Source organism: Pseudorasbora parva, chromosome 12 (genome assembly GCF_024679245.1).
Source record: "Pseudorasbora parva isolate DD20220531a chromosome 12, ASM2467924v1, whole genome shotgun sequence".
Taxonomy (NCBI): Eukaryota; Metazoa; Chordata; class Actinopteri; order Cypriniformes; family Gobionidae; genus Pseudorasbora; species Pseudorasbora parva.
In genome coordinates, this window is record NC_090183.1 from 14,019,463 (window position 1) to 14,043,353 (window position 23,891).

At 37.2% G+C, this 23,891-nt stretch overlaps 1 protein-coding gene across 3 annotated transcripts in view; it reads right to left on the minus strand.

Moving 5' to 3' along the window:
• fmnl2b (formin-like 2b) overlaps window positions 1-23,588 on the minus strand; it is a 42,636-nt gene extending 19,048 nt beyond the window's left edge. For 2 of the 3 annotated variants that reach the window (XM_067459275.1, XM_067459274.1), the window contains exons 1-13: window positions 22,972-23,588; window positions 18,973-19,056; window positions 15,970-16,050; window positions 11,716-11,792; window positions 11,534-11,617; window positions 5,976-6,125; window positions 5,778-5,886; window positions 5,601-5,677; window positions 4,994-5,087; window positions 1,750-1,824; window positions 1,525-1,635; window positions 1,284-1,433; window positions 976-1,077 (exon numbers count right to left, since the gene is read on the minus strand). In XM_067459275.1, coding sequence (XP_067315376.1) covers window positions 976-1,077; window positions 1,284-1,433; window positions 1,525-1,635; window positions 1,750-1,824; window positions 4,994-5,087; window positions 5,601-5,677; window positions 5,778-5,886; window positions 5,976-6,125; window positions 11,534-11,617; window positions 11,716-11,792; window positions 15,970-16,050; window positions 18,973-19,056; window positions 22,972-23,091 — 1,314 coding nt within the window. In that variant the 5' untranslated portion in view covers window positions 23,092-23,588. The remainder of the gene's footprint in view (window positions 1-975; window positions 1,078-1,283; window positions 1,434-1,524; window positions 1,636-1,749; window positions 1,825-4,993; window positions 5,088-5,600; window positions 5,678-5,777; window positions 5,887-5,975; window positions 6,126-11,533; window positions 11,618-11,715; window positions 11,793-15,969; window positions 16,051-18,972; window positions 19,057-22,971) is intronic. The other variant, XM_067459276.1, reaches the window with a different exon arrangement.
• Window positions 23,589-23,891: the final 303 nt, after the last annotated feature.

The following is a 23,891-nucleotide window of genomic DNA, read 5'->3' on the forward strand; positions in this document are numbered from 1 at the left end:
ATGATTTCTGACCTGTAAGGTTGCCAGAATAATAATTATACACTGTTTATTAATAGGCCAGAGGAGAACTGGCACCCCGACTGAGCCTGGTTTCTTCCAAGGTTTATTTTTCTCCATCATGCCCTGATGGAGTTTTGGTTCCTTGCTACTGTCGCCTTTGACTTGGCTTGCTCATTTGCGGACACTAAAATTATGATCTAAGTTATTCAACTAAATACACAAATAAAATGAATTAATTAGGTCTTATTTAATTCTATAAACTATAATACTGATCTGCCAACATTGTCGCTATATGATAAATTAAAATAAGCTGATAACATCACTGTTTTCTCCAGAACGACTGTACAGCCAAGTCCAATTTTGTTGCAATATTGTCTTGTTTAACACTGTGAAGCCGCTTTGAAACAATCGTCATTGTAAAAGCGCTATATAAATAAAGTTGATTGATTCATTGATTCAACCCGCGGACATGGAAAATAACCCACAGAAAAAAACTGCAGACTTGGCAACACAGTGGAGGCGAGTACCGTTGACCATTGCTGTGATATGCTGTGAAGGTCTATCCAATTGAGATCTTTCCTGGTTGAAAGATGCCCCATAATTACAGCCCAATGGAGCAGTTTCAGACTCATATTCTGACTAGAATTGAGTATGACCAAGTCGGGCTACTAAATGACTAAAACTAAAATAAAAAAAGTTAAATTAAATAGAATATTAAAAAAACAAGACAATCACAAAATTACCAAAACTTATACTAAATTGAAAACTGAAAAAAAAAATTGTAATTAATAAATACTACATGATACTAAACTAGTACTGAATTAATGTATTAAATTGACAGCCCTGTCTACCGGTAATTGTTTTATATTATTCCTTTTATTGGTTTTATTTAAAAAAAAAAAAAAAATGTAGTATCATGTTGAACAGTTGTTATAAACCATTTGATGTGATCCAAACTGGTGGTGCACTACTGACCCGGACGGTATCCAACTCTTTGTTCTTCTGCATCAACTGCTTCTCAAGCTCCACGATTTTAGACATGGCCTCATTCTCAGTTTCTAAGAGTTTGTCGGCCATCTGCCAACATGAAAAATAGACAGAATGAGAAGAGGGAAAGATGCTGCAGCATTCAAATAACAGTGTTATTAATAGTTTATATAGATTGTGCTGAAAATTATGAAGTTCAGCTAAGGTTAGAAAACTTAAATGCCTTAAAAAATACCTTAAATACCTAAAAAAAAACGTAAATAAAATTAAATATTAGTGTTTATGCTTTCGCTCACATGTGAGAGATTCTCCTCCAGTTCCTCCACACGTTCAAGGGCAGCGTTTTTGGTCTCTGCGTCTTCTAGAAGCGTCCCCACATCAAACAGATTATCCAAGTATGCCTGGATCTGCACTTTGAGTTTATCACTTTCAGTGTGCTTCAGCCTCTGTACACAAACACACCCGAGAGACAGTGGACATGAGTTTCTGAGTGAGCGTATAGAGAATATACTTTGAGCGCTTTGATTACTTTAATACCTCTAGATAGTCATCCAAAGCAAGTTTGGTGAAGTCGTACTGGAGGTGAACTCTGAAGTTCATGTCCTCTACTGAGTGCACCACAATATTGATGAACTGCATGCACGCCACCTGAGTCACGAACAGGGGGAATGATGATGAGATATGACATCAGTAGTGGAGAAAGCATGTCAGTTTAAAAGGCACTCCAGAGGACAGAGGAAGGACTATGTAATATAGACCCACCATGAAATCAATATTGTTGTCTTCATTTTTGAAGTGTTCCATCAATTTCTCAAACCTTTGGGATTCAGAGCAGACCTGAGAAACAAAAGTTATATATTTTAATAACACAGGAAACAACCTTGTGCATTTTAAATTCTGACAGTTTGCTAGCTTTTTGTTTCCAATAGTTTTGTAGAAGTTCCACCTTCCATCAAGCATATGATTAAAGGGTTATTTCACCCAAAAATGAAATTTCTTTCATTAATCACTCACCCCAATGTCGTTCCACACCCATAAGACCTCCGTTCATCCTCAGAACACAGTTTAAGATATTTTAGATTTAGTCCGAGGGCTTTCTGTCCTTTAAATGTAAGTGTATGCCCACTTGCTGTCCACATCCAGAAGGTAATAAAAACATCATCAAAGTAGTCCATATGCGACATCAGTTGGTTAGTTAGACTCTTCTGTAGCGTCGACAATACATTTCAGTCCAAAAATAACAAAAAATACGACTTTATTCAGCATTGTCTTCTCTTCTGCGTTTGTTTTCAGATTGATTCGTGATTCATATCGCCAATGTCACGTGATTTCAGCAGTTTGCCAGTTTGACACGCGATCCGAATCATGATTCATGACCGTTTGATTCTTTGTTTGAGGAACACAGAAGATAAGACAATGCTGAATAAAGTCGTATTTTTTGTTATTTTTGGACCAAAATGTATTGTTGACGGAGGATGAACAGAGGTCTTGCGGGTGTGGGACGACATTGGGGTGAGTAATTAATGAAATAAATTTTTGGGTGAATTAACCCTTTAATTCAATATCTAGAATGTTAATTTTTATACGTTTTTATTGTGAAATGTAATTATTGAAGCTCAAAAACTGAAATATCATTCATGAGTGAAACTGCAAACCATCAGCAAAAACATATGTAAGATAAAATTCATGAAGTGTGGGGAATGTTTTATTGATTATCACAGATTTCCATTATTGCATTTCCTGTGGCGTATGTGATTCAACTTCTGTTTATTTTTGCTGCTGTCAAACTCAATGACTATGTTTACATGCTCCCTCATAATGGCCCTCATTTATCAATCTTGCGTAGAAACTGGCGTATATGTTGGCGTAAGATTATGCTTACACTCCTCTCACCGCCTGATTTATGAAGCTGTGCGTACCTCTGCAATCCAGGTGTACGCAATACTTGCCCTTGATAAATGTGGCGGCGGAAAACGATCGTCATTTGAATAACACGCCCCTATATATTCAAGTCTCCGCCTCCCCCACGGCCTCATTTTACGCCATAGACAAACAGAAGACGGCAAAGAGGCGAAACTTCTCCGACGTGGAGATCGGGCGCGCAAAATCATCTCTCTAGTCCACTAGTCAGGGCACTGATTAGGACATAAGTCAATGGGCTGACTCCCTGATCAGTGCTCTGGCTTCTGAACTAGTGAGATGATGGAGACGCGCCCATTGAAACCGTCACCAGGGAAGTGGAAAACAACGAAATTGTTTTATTTGGGAGTTTAAAGAGTGGGAATAAAGGCACCTACAAAAACAAAATATGGACCCAAATTACGAGTAGGCTACTCTTAATAGTGTGGAGGTTGAGAAGCGCACTCCAGCAGTTTAAATAGCTGTTTGGATGATACATTATTTTACAGCACGTTTTGAAACAATTAGCATTTAATTTCGTATCACGGCACATGTATTGGGGTGTGCAATAGTGATGGGGATGTGATGCACTAGCACTTTGGGATTGTTTTTAACTATGAAAAGGGCTTTACAAATAAAATATATTATTATTATTATTATTATTATTATTATTATGTGGAGTAAAATTCATTCACATTAATAATTACATGACAATTTGTAAGATTCTTCTTCTTATTATTATGATTATTATTCTTAATGACGCTTGTTATTTAGAAGAATAATGTCGTTTTTATTGATTGCATTATTATTTAAAAGAAGAAGGTCATTTTTATTATTTTGTCAGTCTGAATTATTTTAGTCCCAGTCCGTGCGCAGCTGCCGGGCCAGACGGGCCTGAACCGTCAGATAAAGCGCACAGGCTCGCGACTGGAGGAATACATATGCCTAATCAAACGCTTTGGTAAAGTCACACAAATTAAACATTGACCTTCATGTTGCACAAAAATAAACACTGAATGTTGTTGGTGTGGTTTTTAACAGTGGGTCATATAACATATCTTGCCAGTGCGTTTTGTGGTGTTAGGAATTGTTTTTCTGCGCATTTTCCCACTAACTCAAACGTGCGTACACCACCTCCTGAGCTGGCGTAGGATTTGAGCGTGCCGTACGCCAACGTCCATATTGATAAATCTCAAAGTCACCGTGGGTTTGGGTGTACGCAAGGTGTACGCTGGAAATTTGGTGTACGCACTTTTGATAAATGAGGGCCAATGAGATTATAATAGGATTTTGACAATATTGTGATTAAACTTTACCTCATGTAAACGCAACACTTCAATCAAACTAATGTGATTAAGTTCATAATCATAGTGACCACGGTCACATTAATTTTTAATCGCAATAAACAGGCATTATTACCATTCTGACCAAAGTACGCATGTGCGCGGATACCGTGTGTTGTTCACACAACTTCATGAATGAACTGTGACATTACTCTTAAGTATTCTCTTCTCCAAATCACTAAACTCTGCTCCGTATCTTCATCTAGGCCGCGCGAGTACACATCGGCAGCAGGCAAACCCGGCATTCAGATGTTCATCACGTCACCGAATAATATCCAGTAAGCTACGTCCATAAAAATACATTTGATGCGGGTAGATTAAAACAATTAAAACAATGTTAGATTAAAACATCTAAGGGTGGTATAACCATACTTATTAGCGAATATTCAGAATAATGAAAATTGCATGTAAACTGAAGTGAAGAGTTCTGCTCATGTCATGTAAACATCTTGCTGTGATTAAGACCTTACTCTAATTATTATAAATACTTGCATTATTGGTGCACATGTAAACATAGTCAATAATTTAACATTATTATGTTTTCTTTACTTGAAAATAAATTGAATACATTAACTACATAAAATGTATCAGAACAATTGATTAAATAATGATTACGTTTTGATTTACAGCCAGAGTCATAAAACTATTATTTAATGCAATATCAGTATTACGAAGCATAAAAATATGGCGGCTACGGTTATGTGAATGCGCATCAGAGCGAAATAAATGGAACGCTTAAATTATGGTAGAATATCCTTTCTTACCTCTTTGAAATGGTCAAAAGCAGCAAGGATGATCTCATGTCCACCTCTGACCAAACAAACAGCAGCTAGCAGCTCCAGAACCAGGGCTTTGGTCCTGCACAACGGAGACAAAAGGACACTTGCGTTAAGAAACCAAACTTTTAATTAGGATTCCCTTTTTAATTAAAGATTCCAAATACAGCCAATCAAGAGATCTCCAAGGGGCAGGTCAAGTGATCCTATTGGTTTTACGGTTGGCAAATTACAGAGGAATTATCCCACCTATACAAGGGACTATTCATAGAAGGTTTGTTTAACGGCTTTAAAGGATTCTGTATCACAGTCTTTAAGAACAGTCTCAGTTACAAACTGTTATCTCCTATTGACCTTAATCGACACAAATGACAGACAATTCATCTATTTATAGCTAAAGTTTCCAAAGAACACCCCTTCCAAAAAAGGTCTTTGATCAAATGTAATAGCTTAACGGTTTGGATAAAAGCCTTGACAGATAAGAGAGTTCTCATCAACCATTTGAGAGGTTTAAACACAGAAACTGGAGAAACGTTTTGAGGGCAATGATGAAGTCTTCAAATATAAACTGCTGTGTGTGTGTGTGTGGTGTTACCTGGGATTTTTGTTGTTAAGGCTCAGAGCAATTTCATTGACGGCATGGGGGTGGGACATAACCATGTTGAAGCCATACTTCAAAGAGTGTGATAAAGTCATGGGAAAAACAAAAAGAGATTCAAATAAATTTGAAAAACCAGCAGAACAATATTACATACTTTCATAACCTGCTTACCTGGTAGTTCATAATAGCTCTGAGACACATGATGCAGACATGAACATCATCTTTTTTACACACCAAACGGGAGTTCTTCAGAGTTCTGCGACTGGGCAAAGTATTAGACCTGAGATGGCAATAAAACGTTAAGGGCTGTCTAGTAAAAAAAAATTTCAGAGTGAACATAAAATGCGTTTGTTTGTGTGCTGTGTCTACCTTAAGGAGTGCCGTGTGGACCGTGGTATGCTGCTGCCGCTAACCGGTGATGGTAGATTACTGTCACCATGGAGATCTTCTATAGACCTGCTCCAGGGGGTATCTACTGAAATTTCACCTGTGGCGCTGTCTGTTACATCACCATCAAACCTGACAGAGAATAAGAGACTACATTTCAATTTGGTTTATCAAAAGCTCTACAAAACATTGTGTCTTTCCACCTTCTTGTTGATAAATTAGGCTTAGTTAATAAAGTTATGTGTTACCCATTAAGGCAACAAATGACCTTTGCCTTCTAAATCTGTTGTATTTTACTGGTAATATCACTTAAAGGGCGCACATACAAGGAAAACAACAATGGGCCTAAAATAGTACCTTGAAGCATTACTATTGTTTTGACAGTTGTTCTACACACACACACAGGAACTAAACCAGGCCTGTCCATGAATGCCAACAGGACGCTTAAGGTTTTCCAAACGAGTGCTTCTAATCTATAGTATCAAAAGCTAGCCTAGCATTAGATGATCATTAAAAATGGCCTTGTGTTTTCATACAAACACTTGTGTAATACAAATAAATGTAATATTATACAGACCAGAACATTTTACAGTTTTTACATAGGTGGAGTGCATAAATAAGTTAAAACTGTAAGTCCATAGCTCTAATAGCACAGTGTTTTTTAAATCCCAGGACCCACTTTATATTAGGTGGCCTTAAGTACTATGTACTAACATCAATTAATTATTTGATTCAATGCACTTATTGTGTACATACATGTTTTAACATTGTACTTACATTTGAAAAATTACCTGCATTTAATTAAATTGTAATTTTAAAAATAACTACAGTCTTCCTTTACAAACACTTCCTTTCCACCTAACCCTACCCTTAAACATACCCATTCCACCACACCTGACCCTAACTTTACCCGCATCCCAACTCAATATTAGGAAAAGTGTTTAGTAATACAATATGAACACAATAAGTACATTATACTTATATTTTCATGTACGTACATAGTAGCGAAGGCCACTTAAAGGTGGGATAACTGCCATCTGGTAACCGTTGTTGTTTTTTCAAATCACCAAAAGAAACACGCCCCTACCCCCAAAAAGGGTCTCGGCCCTATATTGATAGCTCCGCCCCACACATACGTAACCAAGGCAACGACTCTGTGTGTTACTAATCCAGGTCGAATATTCAATGAAAAAGTCACCCCTTCCATCACAAACACAAACCGTTCTCATGAACAACTCGATAGAACACGAGCCGACAGTCAGCTAACGACATATTACGATTATGACAAGATTAGAGTTATAGCAATCACAAAACACAAACCGTTCACATAAACCACTCGATAGAACATGAGCCGACACTCCAACTAATAAATATATTACAATTGTGACAAGATTAGAGTTATAGCGATCACAAAACAACAGTTCTCATGAGCAACTCGATAAAGTTAGTAGGCTATACAAGCTCGATAGTCCAGCTAACGAATTTTATTACAATTATGACCGGATGGGTAATATAGATGTAAAGAGGAAACAAACATACCGGTATATTAGGAGTTTAGTATCTTACCCGTCGAACACATTTTGTGAGCTGACGCTTGAAACCTTGAAACACTGAGGGGATTTAGATACTCCATACGGTGTGGAAATGAACGGGTCTTTTATCATCATTGAAGTGAGCGACAATATGATCGCAAATGGACAAACAAGCGAACATGACACACGAGCATATTCAAGCAAAAGCATAAATCCAGCATATATTCGTTCTTTCTTGGGCAATGTCCGTCCTGTGTGACTCGTGTGTTTTGAATAATGTTGTGCACCGAGCCTCTCTTCTCCCCATAGACACGCCCCTTACCTGCTGATTGGCTACAAGAGTTGTTATTCCACACGACCCGAGTTCTTTTTTCTAAAACGGTTTTGAAATAACACTTATTCCACCTTTAATACAAAGTGGGGCCAAAAAGTCACTTTACCACAACAATCTGAAAAAATCTAAATAAATTTAAACCTTTTCTAATAGAGAACAATTAAACGGATTGAAAACACAAAACTGGAAAGTTCTGCGCATATGCAATGACACAGAAATGGCATCATGACATATGACACCCCGACCAAGCTGCTGTTGTTGAATATAGTGTCATAAATCACTTTCGTGTCAATCTAAAATTCTCCTTCCACTCATTTGTCTGTAAAGTGCTGCAGGACAATCTTGTCACATACACAGATGCCTTTTGTGTGAAGGAAAGGCCGTTTTTATTGCTTGATAAATATTAGATAAATATAAGCAGCACAACAGAAAGGTTCATGTGCTCCTAACCAGGAACCAAAATAGATCAATATAAGGATGGTTAGTATGCAGGAACAGTGGAAAACTCTGTATATTTGTACAGTGTGCCCATGTCAAAAGATCAAACACGATTTGACGCTTGTCATATATATATGTGCACATCAACCCAATCTCTTTATTTAGCATTCATCTATGTTCGAATTCATAAATCGGAATGATTTCACGATCTCTGCTGAATTGAATCTTGTGTTTTAGTTAGTGACACATCAAAAACACTTGCTATGTTTACACCTTTTGTTTCAGTCAGTTTCTTAGTGTGTTGAATAGTGAGACATCTAAAACATTCTGGGAGGCGGGTTCTGAGGACTTGAGTTGAGAAGCACTGTCCTAAGAAATGGAAGTAATGTTAGAGCTTCTAATAAAGAAAGGATCAATAGTTCCCAGCCTACAGAATAAATGTAGCAGGATTAGTAGCGGACTATGGAGATTTAAATATAAGCCTGGCTAAACAAATTAGTTTTAAGTCTAGAGTTTGTGGACACTTGTGCCAAGTTTCAGTAGACCATGTAATGCCCAGATTCAACGCTGGCTCAGCATTAAACCACACTTCGGCACACACCAAACTTCAGCAATATTAAATTAAACTATTTATTAACTGGCAAATATCATGAAAAATACTATGTGGGAAAATTAACATTTATATTTTTGTATAAAAATGCTTATTAAGCTTACATCGCATCTTAAAACTCAACAAATCATATCACAAGATGTGTTCTAATTATTCTAATTGTATTCGATCTTGCTTTCACACTGATCTCAAAAAACATCCTACACATTCCCATCCATCAAACCCTCTGTCACTGCTAAATGAGGAACTTATATAAAGACCACCAGTGGTGAAAATCTAGTTTATAATTTTGTTTATAGATCTATGTGGTATTTTTAATATGATTTAAGACAAACCATGTGCAAATTCATAGGTAAAAACAATTGCTACGTATTTTCTCCTTAAAACTGCTGTAAAAAAAAAGATGTGGTTTGAAATGGCCGGTGTTTCTGACATCACAAACTATCAATCATGTCAACATGCAGGCAGGCTTTAGCATATCATTAACTATGACTGCATTGTAGAAGGGGAGTCTCAAGGAAAGCCAGCTTATCCCAGTATATTTTGCTGTTGATATGAAAAATCATGTACATTTAGCAATATAGTGGGTGTATTATGTATATGATGCATGTTACAATGTTATGATGAATTATATGACGTGCTCCACTGACGGTAAGATTTGTGTGTGTAAGGTTTGTAAAGATGCTGATTTTAAGAAGGTCTGACTCTGAGATGGTGAATGGGAACATGGTTTGTGAAACATTAGCAACACATTATTAGCTTTATTAGTTTGAAAACGTAGTCAAGCCAAAGGCTTGTATGATACATACAAAAGCATTACAATTCTGATTCATTGACTTGTAGACAAGCCTCTATGAGTAAGTCGAGGACAAAAGGACAACACCGGTGAAAAATGAACCTAGGGATAATTAACACATGGTTACCGAGTCGATCGTTCTCTGGGATGCGTTTTTATGAAAATCGGATGTAAAGAGTTTTATCTCTAAAAACCGATTAGCTTATAATGCTAGTTTATGGGGCATATAAAGTAAAATTAAAATCGCTAGTTAATACCACTAACAAGGCTCAAAATAGACTAACAATAACACGGTAGCATAATGAGGGTCCCTACATGCAAACCAATGCATTGAGAACTTTGTAAGTGTACAGTTTAATAAGAAGATATTTTATAAAGTACATTACATTACACCAGTCGAGCCACGAATGCTGTGCTAAGTGAGCTGATCGATAGGAATTAAGTTTGTGAAATGTAATTACATGGAAATGCATGAATTATATAGGTTTATTCAAATATATGGTTGACTAACTACAAGGGAAGAAGGTGTCCCATATGAGATTCCAAGTCACAGTTAATCACTTAGCACAGCGTTCGTGGCTCGATTTGTTGAGACCGTTTTCCAAGATGGTGCCTGTCCGTGAACGTGTAATGTACTGTCTTTATAAAGCATCTTCTTATTAAACTGTGTGTACACTTACAAAGTTCTCAATGCATTGGTTTACATGTAGGGACCCTCATTATGCTACCGTGTTAGTGTGAGGCTATTTTGAGCTTTGTTAGTGGTATTAACTAGCGATTTCATTTTACTTATTCGATGCCCCATATACTAGCATTTTAAGCTAATCTGTTTGGAGATAAAACTCTTTACATTCGATTTTCATGAAAACGCATCCCAGAGAACGATCCACTCTGTAACCATGTGTTAATTACCCCTTGTTACGATCTGTGTCTTGCACTTGTATTCCCGTGCCGTGTTTTCTTTCTCTCCTTTCCTCTTCTCTAGGCTTTCTCTGATAGGTTTACCAATGACTGGGTGGATGATCGTTATTGGTTATCCAGCTGAGGCGTGGATGATAAAAGGACGCCGTCCGCACTCGACGTGGAGCTCATTGTTGGTTCGGCCGCGAACGGGTTGAGAGCTCCTGGATCAATGTTTAATTGTGTTGTTTGATTGTTTGGGCATGTAAACAATGTAAAAACAGATGTTGTCATAACTTATTGAACATATAATTTTTTACAGTGTAGGGGTGTCCTGCTATTTATTTTGAAACTTGTTTGGGTTCTGTTTATGTTAGGTAGTTAGGTTAGTTAAATGTATTTTCTTTCGCTTCAATTAGGTTATTTAGTGTATCTTTCTTTTTAGGTTTGTTTTGTTTGTTATGTTGGCCTTTGGACACCCTGACGAGATGCTCGCCCTCTTATGTATGATCATTTAATACATTTACTTATAGTTGGTTGTATGTTTGATTATCGACCGGAGTGATTCGGTGCTGGGATTCCAAATCCACAACCCATTTTCTTATTATTATGCCCGGTTAACGTGTGTGATTCCTTCCCCTAGACCGCGGGGTGTAATACCCCTGGTTCATTTTTCACCGGAGTTGTCCTTTAAATTCATCACCTCTTTCATTTGTCAGAAGCAACTGTGACCCAGCGCAAGGTGACAAGATTTCAGCAGCAACAGTCAACTGTTTGACAACTCCTACCCAATTTCAAGGTGTTATGAGATAGTAAGTGAGCAGTAACCTTAAACTAAACATAAAATGTTAAAAGAAAACAAAAAAGAAAGCAGTAAAGATTAAAAAAAAGACTCGAAAATTAAGATTGACCAGAAAAAGAACTACTTACGTGACAGCATACTGGGCGAAAGACAGGTACTCCACAAGCACATCAAGCCCTTTATTCTCTTCATTGAGAAACTCTCTCACCCACCTGTGAAGAACAAAACATTTAAATAACCCTTTTCCCAACTGAATACCTCAAAAGAAACCTTTCACAAGCCTGAAATGAACTTCATTCACTGGACTCACCCGATATGATTGGTCCTAAGAGATATCTCCAGCTCTCTGAGCACCTGAGTTGACTCCTGAACTCGTCTCCTAAATTTCTGTGAAGAAATAGGAAGAGATGTCCATTTCTAAGCAATTATGTGCCTTAACTTGGGTGGACAATTGCTAAAGCCAGCTGCAGTGTGAACTAATTTGCATATAAAAGGTTAGTTCTGATTCTTCTGGACTTTTAAACATTTTAATGCTACAAAGCCCCCAAATATGATGATCCCCTTTGTGATCCCCTCTTCCAAAAATACGTTTAAATAATATTACCTTTGAAAAAATTGTATTATTCAACTGTGAGTTACACATTTGAATTAGAATTCAGTTTGAGTGCCGAAACTATTGTACTTTTCTGCTTTTGTAAAATAAAACAAAAAAAACCTCGGAATTCTGAGTGTGAATCACAGCTTAATTTCTTGAAGGAATTAAAAAGATTAACACACCAAATCCAGTTAATATGAGACAAGCAAGTGTGGTGTAAACAACCTTGTAGAACTGCATTATAAATTATTTACTCTTTAATGGGTTGTCAATTTATTAGGAAGTACATATTTTACACATATTTATAATTAAAAAAAAATGACAAATTAACATCATTCAACAAATTAACATCATATGTCACTTGACAATTCCTTAATGTCAAGTGACATATCAGGGCCTTTTTATGATTAATTAAAATACATTTCTAACATACAGTTCCTTTAACTTTTCACCCAAGAGTACTTTTACTCTTAAAAGAAAAGAAAAATAACTTAAAATACTGTTATTTTTTTAAACCTTCATGACCCCTGCATTAGAGACTTTTTATTCTGATGGCATTATGTAAGAGCTATACGAGTTGAGTTTGGCCATGTACACTCTGCAAAATTTCAGGACAGTCAGATTATTGTTCCATGTATACGAAACATACAACTCATTCCCAAAATTGCGATGATGGACACCAGCGTAACCATAGCAATGTTCTGGTGTCTTGTGTTTGGTAGCCACTATTTTTTACAATTAATATTACAGCGACCAAAGACTAAACTTATAAGATTATGTTCTGCAAATGTAACAAAAATCATTGTCAACAGAGGCATTGTGTTCGGTTTATGCTTGCAAGGCTGTTTTGCAGTGCGCTCTCTTGACGTGTTGCAACCAGGCTTGCTTAATCAAGTTTATGGAGTTGGCAGGTGTGGGTGGCATATTTTGGTCAGTCACACTTTAGTTTGGGGGACACATTCCCTATTGACTTTCGCCTTAAAGAGTTAGTTCACCCAAAAATTTAATTGATGTCATAATGTTTATGTGTATGGTAGGATTAAGGTATGTAGAATATGGCCAGGCAGAATAAGGAATTAATATGTGCTTTATAAGTACCAATATAAAGCCAATACGCTAGTGATTTGCAAGATAATAACCAACTAGTTAAAGGTTTAGATAGCCTGAAAATTCTGTCATCACTTACTCTCGTCGTTCGACTCCCGTAAGACCTTTGTTCACCTTCAGAACACAAATGAAGATATTTTTGTTGAAATCCGATGGCTCAGACAGGCCTTCATTGACACCAATGTCATTTCCTCTCTCAAGACCCATAAAGGCACTAAAGACGTCGTTACAAAGCCCATCTCACTACAGTGGTTCTAGAATAATTTTATGAAGCAATGAGAATAGTTTTTGTGCGCAAAACCCCCCCTAAATAACGACTTAAACTTCAGGAAGATGTAAACACATTTGTAATACCATTGGTCCATGGCAATTACACAGGATTACATCACGATTACATAAGCAGGTGTGCACGGAGGCTCTGCTTTCCTTCACCTTAAAATCTTTTCTGGTTAATTTCCCCTTTCAGACGGTCCAGGTCAGGCGTCCATGTGGTAAAACAAACACATTGGAGAGCTGCTTTATAGTAGGCAATGAAGTTGTACTTCTGATGAAATGAGACACTGATTTTCATGTTTAATACAAAAACTCTTGATTTTAAGCAATCTATTGTATAAAGTGCTATATAAATAAACGTGACGTGATATACAAGAGTGCCGAATTGCAGAGCTTGTGCAAACATATCCAGATGCTTTTCTTATGCTTTATTAAAAAAAAAAAAACTTGCCGCCATATTGTAAAGCAGCAGCACATATTTACATATTTGTATGTATATCGCTGGTCAAATATTTAGAACTTTGTTTTACCCCCAAGAGAAGAACAAAAAAAACTTTGCCGAAAGTATATCGGATCTTAGGGTCTATTTTCCCAAACTAAATGCTAGTTAGTCATAGTAGTTCTTAACTCTTTCCCTGCCAAACACAGAATTTTCAGTTAATTGTGAGAAAACGCTTCCCTGCCAAACACAGAATTTTCTGTTTCCGTGTTTTCACTGTTAGACACTAGGGGCCGCTATTACGCATCTCTAGACTGCGTAAACCCAGCCAGAGCCCTCTTGCATGAAGCTAGCTCAGGGGTCGGGAACCTTTTTTCACTAAAGAGCCAATTTTTTTATTTTTGGTTAATGCGTTTTTTCAAAAGAGCCACAGTAAAAAAATAAATAATAATAATATTATTATTAAAAAACGTGTTTTTTTCCCCAATAAAATGTTCAACAGTAGGCTAGTAGTAAACAAATATGCAGCAAACAATAAATAAGTTGCAATATTATTAGAGGGGGGGGGGGGGGGGCATCTCCATTGATGTGTGTCTTTTTTTAATCGATCATTTTTGGTAAAGGGTGAAAAACCTTGCGAGCCATATGATTTTTGTCAAAGAGCCAGATCTGGCTCGCGAGCCATAGGTTCCCGACCCCTGAGCTAGCTGAACAAATTGAGTTTCAGAGTAGGTTTAGAGTTGACAAATCCAGATGAATCTAACCTGGTTTAGATCAAGTTCAACCGTTTCTCAAAGCTCAGTATAAACTTTCTCTGTCAACTCAGGTTTGATCCAGAGTTTGCAATCAATTCTGAAGCGCGTGCACCTGAAAGTGTGTCAGGTGCGGCAAACAGCCAAACACACTGTCCGTTTGATTCACATCTCTTCTGAAGATTTAGAGATCGTTTTGAAAATTATTATGAAATTAAATGTGTTTTCAAGGCAGGAATCAACACTGCTGCTGCGGCGAGAGTTTGAGAAGGCAGCTGAAAGAATATCTGACTATATCAATGCATGATGTGAATCAAAGAAATATGCCTAATAATTATAGGTTCACAAAGAGCTCAAATGAATGTACATTCATTAAATAATTATGAATGCATATATTATATTTATATAACTATTTGGCTACTTGTCAGTCAATTAATATAATATTTATATGAACATATTATATGAATTCAAAGTGATTATAATTCATGTAATATATAAATATAATAAATAATTAGCACCAAAAGATGCGCAATTTTATTTCAAACGTTTTTTCATTATAAACTGCTTTAAATTGGAACGAGTGATACAGGGGGTGTGGCTTTATTGCATCTTTACTTGCAGCTGATTGGTCCAGTTTGGGTTTGCAATCTCTAACCCAGAATAAAAGGCAGGTTAGTCATGTAGTGTCAGTTACCATGGTGATGAACACTGATAAAAACCAATCCACCTTCTTGAGCCCCAAAAAACAGAGTTTGCTCAAACTAATCTTGAACTTACCTGGGTAACAACTGATGTTTATGCAACTTGCAACTTGCCCTTGGCAACACAAAAGAGTCAAGGTTCATACCTCTTTCCCTGTCATTTCTTGTAGCGCGTATACAAAAAACGAAAAAACAAGAGACATAGTATCTGATGTGCGTTTAAATACGTAAACTAGTTGTCTAGTTCTGTTCACACTGCCTTGTCGCTAACAGCATTTTTCGGGAGTCAGTTTGGTTGTAGAACGCGGTGGTCACTCCTGGAAATTACAGAACTGTGTGTACACAAAACAGGATTAATCTATTTTAAAAAAATGGAGGGACCAATTTAGCTGCAGTGTGCACGTGTCCTTTTAAATTCAATAAGGACTTCTGGATGGGACATTAAAAATAAGGTGTTAAGGTTTCTTCCATTAATTAGATGAAGCTGTAAAATATGCAGCAGGCATTTCTTTGTAGCTATTTTCCTTCTGAGTACACTCAGACTTATTTGCATACATTATGCATACATTCAAGGCATCTTTACACATTCACTTTGCAGAGTTATGGATACCAGGTCTAGATCTTTAAATCTTAGTGTTCTATTAATATGGCAGATGATATGTCATGGAAGCAGCATGCCTAACATGAAGGAACTCACCTTTCTGGTGACGGCAGGGTCCAGAAAACTTCTGAGCTTCTGGATGTATGTATGGGGAGGATTCTTCACTTGGAAGCGCTCCTGTTAGACACATAAATGATGCTATATTTCTATTATTTATATTTAACACTCCTCTTGAAGCAAGTTCAAAACCCCTCCCCAACTTCAACATAAAGTATTTACTAAGCAAACCTCCTCTTGTTCAGTTATCCTCTGATCTAATTCCCAATCATTCCTCCTCATAGAGTCTCACTTTCACCCAATCACTTCTGAACCATGTTTCAGTCTTGAAATCATACATGATCATTCATTATTTAGACAGCAGGCATTTCACACACTTTCACCTCAACAAACATTTCCAGAGTCAGCCATGCTCTCCTTCTCTTACGTCAGTGTAGCCATGGTGACATGTTGGGTGGATGTATAGAGAATGGATTAATCAGTTTACTTGATGCTGCTGTTATGATAAAGGAACTTTCCTCTGTGTGTGTGTGTGTGTGTGTGTGTGTGTGTGTGTGTGTGTATATTATATATATGTATATGTATGTATATGTATGTGTATATATTATATATATATTATACATATATATATATATATATATATATATATATATATATATATATATATATATATATATATATATATATATATATATATATATATATATATATATATATATATATTATACACATACATATATATATATATATATATATATATAACAATATTACAATGAAAATTGTATACACTTGGTAACTGAAATTTTGTAATAGACATATAATATTTTTGACTTTTCAACTCAAAGGGGGTTTAGGGGGTCATGCACATAAGCATCGTTTTTCGTAGGGCAAAAACACTTACATTTTAATTCAGAGGCGAACATATACAATATTCTTATATTTAGATGGCCAAAAAGTAAGATTAAATTCTGATAGCTTATAATGTAAATCAATAAGATCATTATAACAGTATAGCAGACTACTTTTATGAAATGTATAAAAAATATCAGTTTTCACTCCAGCTCCCAATAAAGTCTTTGTAAGATTAATTAAAGAGCGTAGTTTTATGATCAAAGCTCTGTAGTTTTTATTGTGGGGGACAAATGTACAAATAAACATTCCTCAAGAGCCTGATGAATTTTATATGTAAAACTCACATTCAAAACAATTAAGTATGGATACTCAAGTAAGTTGTTTAAGTGTTCATCTTGAAATTTTACTATCAATATAAAACTCTCAATATTCCTGTTTACTTTTTTTTTTTAATCTGTAAAGATTGCACAGTAAAAGGGGAAAAAAGTATCACAACCTGAACGATTACTTTTTTTAAATTATAATTTTAAAAAAATATTCTAAACATCAATCGGATGACAGAAGGTGTATAACAGGGTCAGCAAAGTTTTGAACATTTTGATTGTTTAGAAACCATAGAACATTCTGTATCAATTACGATGCAGGCTTTATAGGGTTAATATTGAGTATATTCAAGAAAAAAATATTGTGGATTAATTGCAAAGTTTAACCATTATAGAGACAAAAGCTTCCACATTCATTCAAGCAATACATCCCAGCATAAGAAGAGGTGAAAGAGAACTCATTTCGGTACTTGCACTCTTTTATCCGTGTAAACAGACCCGCACAGTGTTGGTGAGTAATAAGTAATTTAAATACAAAATAAATATAACCAAACAGTTATAGTTACTGAAAAAAATGTGTAATTAAATTACAGTTAGGATAGCTAAGATATGTTGAATAATATTAATTTGTTGCTTTGCCTATTTTTGAGGTGCATGATGACTCCTGCCATTTAAAGGCCGTTTAGTAAAGCAATGCTATTCTGATGCTTTAGATTGGCTCTCGTTTGAATTCGCAGCGAACCGCGTCTGCCAACTGCATCAATCCACAATCCGCTGACAGCTTTGGGTTACAACCTGTCTAAGAGTTGCCACCATGGGTGAGTGATAAAAATGCGTTCCAGTGCTGGAAATTTTAAAATAATCCAGAAATCTGTATTTAACCTCAGAACAATTGCAAAAAAAGAGGTGCTAAACTCTGATTTTGTGGTGGCTGTGCTTAAAAATTGAATTCTTATAATCTTAGTTTTGATTTTGAAAGTCTGTTTGTAATCAATGTTGAGTACTACTGTAAAGTTTGTGCGTTTGACTGCTCACATACACGGGAAAAAAAAGAAAGTATACCTTTGCTTAGGTTAACCCTGGCTGGTGTAAATGATTAATGGTTGAAAACAGTCCCTAGAAATTTAGAAAAGTAATCAAATGTAAACAGTTACATTAATGAAGTAATTGAAATAGTTAGACAACTACTTATTACATTTTAAATATGGTAACTTGTAATCTGTAACCTTACATTATATTTTCAAAGCAACTTTCTCAGCACTGCACACGAAGCACGCGAGCACAGAAAGGCACGTTTCAGAACTGATTCCTCTTTCACATCTACTTGCTCTTAAACGGACATACAAAATTATGTCAAAACACCCATCTCTGCAAGTATTCTCGTAAACATAGTCAGTTATGCCTGAAGAGAACAAACAGCTGAGAAAGAAATCTGGTGTATCAGTATATTGGATTCATGCATTCGGTCTTAGTGACATCATACCTGCTGCTGTCTGTCATTCATTTAAATAAAAACAGCTTCAACAAATATTAATCTATATTAAATTCATACAGTAGTGTTATTTAACATTTGTGTATCTGAATACTACTGTTAGACATTTATTCTTAGTAATATTGTATCTATTCTAGTAATTAATGTAGTTGTTCTTATTTTTTTACTGGCTGTTCCCTTGTCTTTACTAATGTTTGAAGTTTAGTTAAGAAATTTAGTTTTGGTTGTGGTATCAAAGTGCTTAAATTGTGCTTTAGGTCAGAGTTGTGTGATCCATTGCACAACTACTATTAATATATGGTTATACAACAGTTCTATATAAAATTGCTTTTTAGAGACTCTTTATGCAGAATGCATGCAAACAGATTCTCTCACCTGATCACATATCAGCTCCCATTTCTTTTCATTGTCATACTGTCTAAGGAGCCTCACTTTATCCGGAGGAAGGTTCATAGAGTTCTGAGAAAGAAAGAGAGAAGAGTTAACATTCTTCTTTATTGCGCATGTGAAGTCATTCTTTACATACCATGTTCATCAAAAACCAGTAAGCTAAACAGCTACTTTCTGAAATTCCTGAGACACCATTGAGTTCTTTACAAGTTAGTCAAAAACAAAATGTCAAAAGCAGTGGATAACCTATTATTTTTTGTCCAATTCTCTGATCCAACTTTGAAGCTGGTTCCAATCTATTCTACACAGCTTAAATATCTTCAGAACAAGCACAGTCTCCTCTGCAACTTCATACAGAATCAAAGCAATCACATTTATTTATAAAGCATATTTAAAAACAACATGTTGGCCAAAGTGCTTTACATAACAGGACCTAACATTCATATAATCTTGTTTTTATGAAACCAAGTATAAGACAAATACAAAATTGCACAAGATTGAGTAGTCAAATTAAACACACTGAGTGGCATAGAATATCATGAGCATAGAAAAAGGAACGAATTTAATCAAAATGCCAGTGCCTTCTTAAAGGCTGCAACATACTCCACAAGAGAAAAAAGTTCTCGCTCCCAAGGCAGCTTGTTCTCGACACATCGCCTGAGCAGAACAGAACTTTTTTCTCACGGTTTTCCGAGAACTATTGTGTGATTGGTCATACATTTAATGTGGGCGTGGTAATGCGGAGAAACGCAGATGATCAGCACCTGCTTTTCTCGTGAAGTATGGAATGTACTGGCCAGAATTAACTTTGTTCTTGTTCTTGCCACCTTGGGAAACCAACAAATGTATTTGTTCTTGCAAAGTATGTTCCAAGCTTGAGACATGTAGATTTGTGTGCTGCCAAGGGACAGCAGATGTAAATTAGCTGTTAGCTAACTCTGGTGCAATTAATCTTAATCATGGATTTTCCCTGTAAAAACAAACAATAAAGTAAAGATTCTGGAAAGGAAGCCCAGTATGAGAGGGGCTTTCAAACCTGGTAGTTATAGAGTTCTGCTAGAGCAACTAGCCAATAGTGCGGTCCCCCAAGAACTACATATTTCCCTTGGGCAGTGGTTCCCAACCACGTTCCTGGAGGCCCACCAACAGAGCACATTTTGCATGTCTCCTCAATCAAACACACCCGATTCAAGTCATCAACTCATTAGTAGTGACTCCGAAATCAAATGTGGGTGTTTCAAACAAAGGAGACATACAAAATGTGCACTGTTGGTGGGCCTCCAGGAACATGGTTGGGAACCACTGCCCTAGGGCCTTTTTCCTGATTGCAACATTTGGAGGATGGAGGATGGAGGACTTCAAGATCAGTTAAGAGCCTGGACTTCGGCATCGGTTCATCTATCGCCGTTTTCCATATTCGTGGAGTAAATATTTGCAAACGGAGTGTTTACACAGCTTTTAAAAATGACGGGTACAGTCGTTTCATATGGCATGCGTTTGGACACTTGAGTGACTGGTAGTTCTTATTGTGCTGGGTTCGACTCTACTCTGAAGAGATAATTTACGGTTTTCACACCTAAAGATTATTTGTTTTGTTCCAAAACAGGTTCTTCTTGGTTCGGTTTGCTTTCATGAGGAAACCTTTCAAAGCATACCAAAATGCACAAAATTAAACCTTCCTCATATTGGTCCGAGTTCCCTCTGTGTCATCCATCAAGATTTTGTGGCTTTATTTATAACTGTTGAGACACATGTGCAAACAACACGAATGCAGCCGTCATTTCAGCTGTTAAATTGTATACAACATTTTAAGGTGAAGGAGATCTTTTGGTTTTCAACTGTGATTGAAATCACCAAAAGAAGACTGCTATTTATATAGCAAATTTCCCATTACGAATCATAATACCATTCGGTTCATTGGTCCTTTGGGTCAGATTGCTCGCTCAGGAGGTCACAGAACGATTGCTTTGTTGCGGATAATATGCCTTAACGAACCGAACCAAGGGAGAAAATGCACCAAGTTCCGAAACAAACGCTCAGGTGTGAAAGCACCCTTAAGGCTGCCACATACTCCACAAGAACAGACAAACAAGTTCTCGCTCCCAGGGCTGCGAGAACAAAATGAGGTCATTTTGTTCTCACAGCCATGGTTTGGGAGTTCTCACAGCTTATTCTCGACACATCGCCTGAGCAGAACTTTTTTCTTGCGGGTGTCCGAAAACTATTGTGTGACTGGTCAAACATTTAATGTGGGCGTGGTTAATGCAAAAAAACACAGATGACCGGCACCTGCTTTTCTCGTGGAATGCACTGGCAAGAACGAACTTTGTTCTTGTTCTTGCCACCTCGAGAAAACAAACAAATTTTGTTCTAGCAGAGTATGTTCCAAGCTCTAGTCTCCCCAAAAGACACTCCTATAAACTAAAATAGCTCCCAATTCCTGTGGTGCGGACACGCCAAAAAGCTGACTTCTGCCTATAGTTATAGGAAGTATGAAAACGTTTCTTCAGTGTGAAAGCCCCTATATTGTCTCCATAGTGGTTATTACATCATATGCATGTTACACATTTGGTTCATATGATTATTTTGTACAAATTTTAAGTAATATTGCATTTAAATTAATTTAAGTCAAACAGACAACCAAACATACTGTTAAATGTCTTTTTTTTTCTTTTTACTTTCTGCTCTTCTATTTGGAAATACTACCCCAAGTTTGATTAGTATAGCCCTGATGGGAATCAAAGAGTCTGAGCATCAAATGAAAACACATAGCAATGGCTAACACGTGGAAGAGGGTGAAGAGACTTGGGCTGCAAGAGTCAACTCCATTGGGACAGAATTTGTGATGCAAATCTGTGAAAACGAGGCAGCATTAACCGATTTGCATTCACTCCCCCTGCTCCATTTCTCCTCTCACAGACACAAACAGACATGCCCACACACATGCATGATGCACACATAGCATGAAGCAGTTATGCTGATTTGCAGACTTTTGACTCGGTTTCTCTATGCGCTGATTAGATCTGGACTGTTCTGAGGCCAGGTCTCTAATGTAAGCAAATGACGTGTCTGTTTGGAAGACAATGTGCAAATCAAATCTGGGAGATAAGTATACAGATGACCTAATCTTGATTAAAGACCCTTGAGAACTTCACATGTAAAGCTAGTCAAAAGAATCCGTTTCAGAGTAGTCACATTAAGTCAGTACAGACATGAACAGGACAAGCTAATTATTAATGAGAAAAACAGGTCCTGATAAAAGTCAAAGGTGTAATACAGAGACAGTTGCACTCTATTGATCTCGGAGGGGAAATTTAGGGTCTCTGGGGGGGAATTTGTACCACTCCAAATCTAATTTTAATAGACTGCAAGCTGGATTCTGAGAGAATTATATCACAGAATAGATAGCGTGTCCCTGGATACATTATCTTGAAGAGCCATTCATCACAGACTGATGTATTCAGACCTCATCACAGTCAACTATCAGACAGGTTGTGCCAATGGCTTAAATATCAACCAACAAGACTGTCTGTATCTAAATAAGTGCGAGTACTTTTCATGCCACATGGGTTCTTGGTCCTGTTAAATCCAGCACTTAAAACAATCCTATTTAAACGCAAATGCAGGGGGATACAGTGGCCTACAGAGCACGCTGCGATGACTGGATTAAGGACAGACTCCTTGAATCATACATCAAAGCATAATCACCGCAATATATAAAAAAAAATGAGTCCAAGCTCACAATTCTGATGACGCTAAAACAGATCAAAAACCCAAAGGATTCCACAATAAAGGGCCGCGCGCCTGCAATTAGCAGCGATCATGCACGCGCAAACAGCATCAAAGCATTGCACACTGCCAACCGCACACAATAGAGGCGTGTGTGTTGGCGTGGGCTGCCAGGCAGCTTCAATACTAGTTGTGCACATGATACAATTACATCGATATGCCTTTTCTCGATTTAAGTATAGAAGACAAAATTACCAGAGCGATTGCAAATCTCTCCTCCAGTTCGGCCGGGTCCGGCATGGGCAGTTTAGGGGGTTTGTTGCCCCTCGCCCTGAAATCTATGAGCTGAGCATCCATACTTTCAGCGTTCCCCATGTTTTTTGTCTGATGCCCAGCGACGGTAAACCCGTTCGAAAAACGTATTCAGCTCCAAAATGTAATAAAGAGGTCAAAAGCAACCAAAAAGATAAGCAGGGTTTTACAGGTGACTAGACAACCTCTCCATCGATGTAAACCCGCAGAGCTCCGTATCAGATGAGAGACTTCGACAATAGCATCCCTAACGTTACATTGTTAATCCGTATCTGTCGGGCCCACCGCTCATTTTTAGGAGCTGTTGAGCATCGTTCACTCAACGGCATCGGCTCTGAAGCTGGGCGCATTTATCTGTATCGTGCACAATAAATGCACCGCTGGAGGTTTGCGGCATGATAACGCGCATGGCTCGGACTCAGGCAGGCCAGTTAATCCGCGCTGTGTGGATGATAACAGACGGACTTCGACAAAACGCAAACTCCCCCATTCAATCCCCGACACAATGAAGCCTTTCAGCACCAATCCCCCGCTGGGGAGTGCCAAAAAGCCATGCTGAGGAGTCGAGGGGGAGGCAATGTTTTGTTCTGTTGCATGCTGGTATTTGTAGTTTGGACAGCGTGAGTGAATTGCCATTTTTGTACAGCTGTGATTATAGTAAAGATTTTTTTTTGTGTAAAGTTCTACAAATTCGACTCAGAAACTGATAGTGAAACGCATATGGGCTAGGCCTACAACTGCATGCATTTTCTTAATTTTCATTTTTTTATTTTATTAGCCCATATTTGGTGCTCAATTACCAGGGCACACCTGTAGATAGGTGCGTAGGACGAAGGATACCCAGATCCAAAAATCTCAATAAA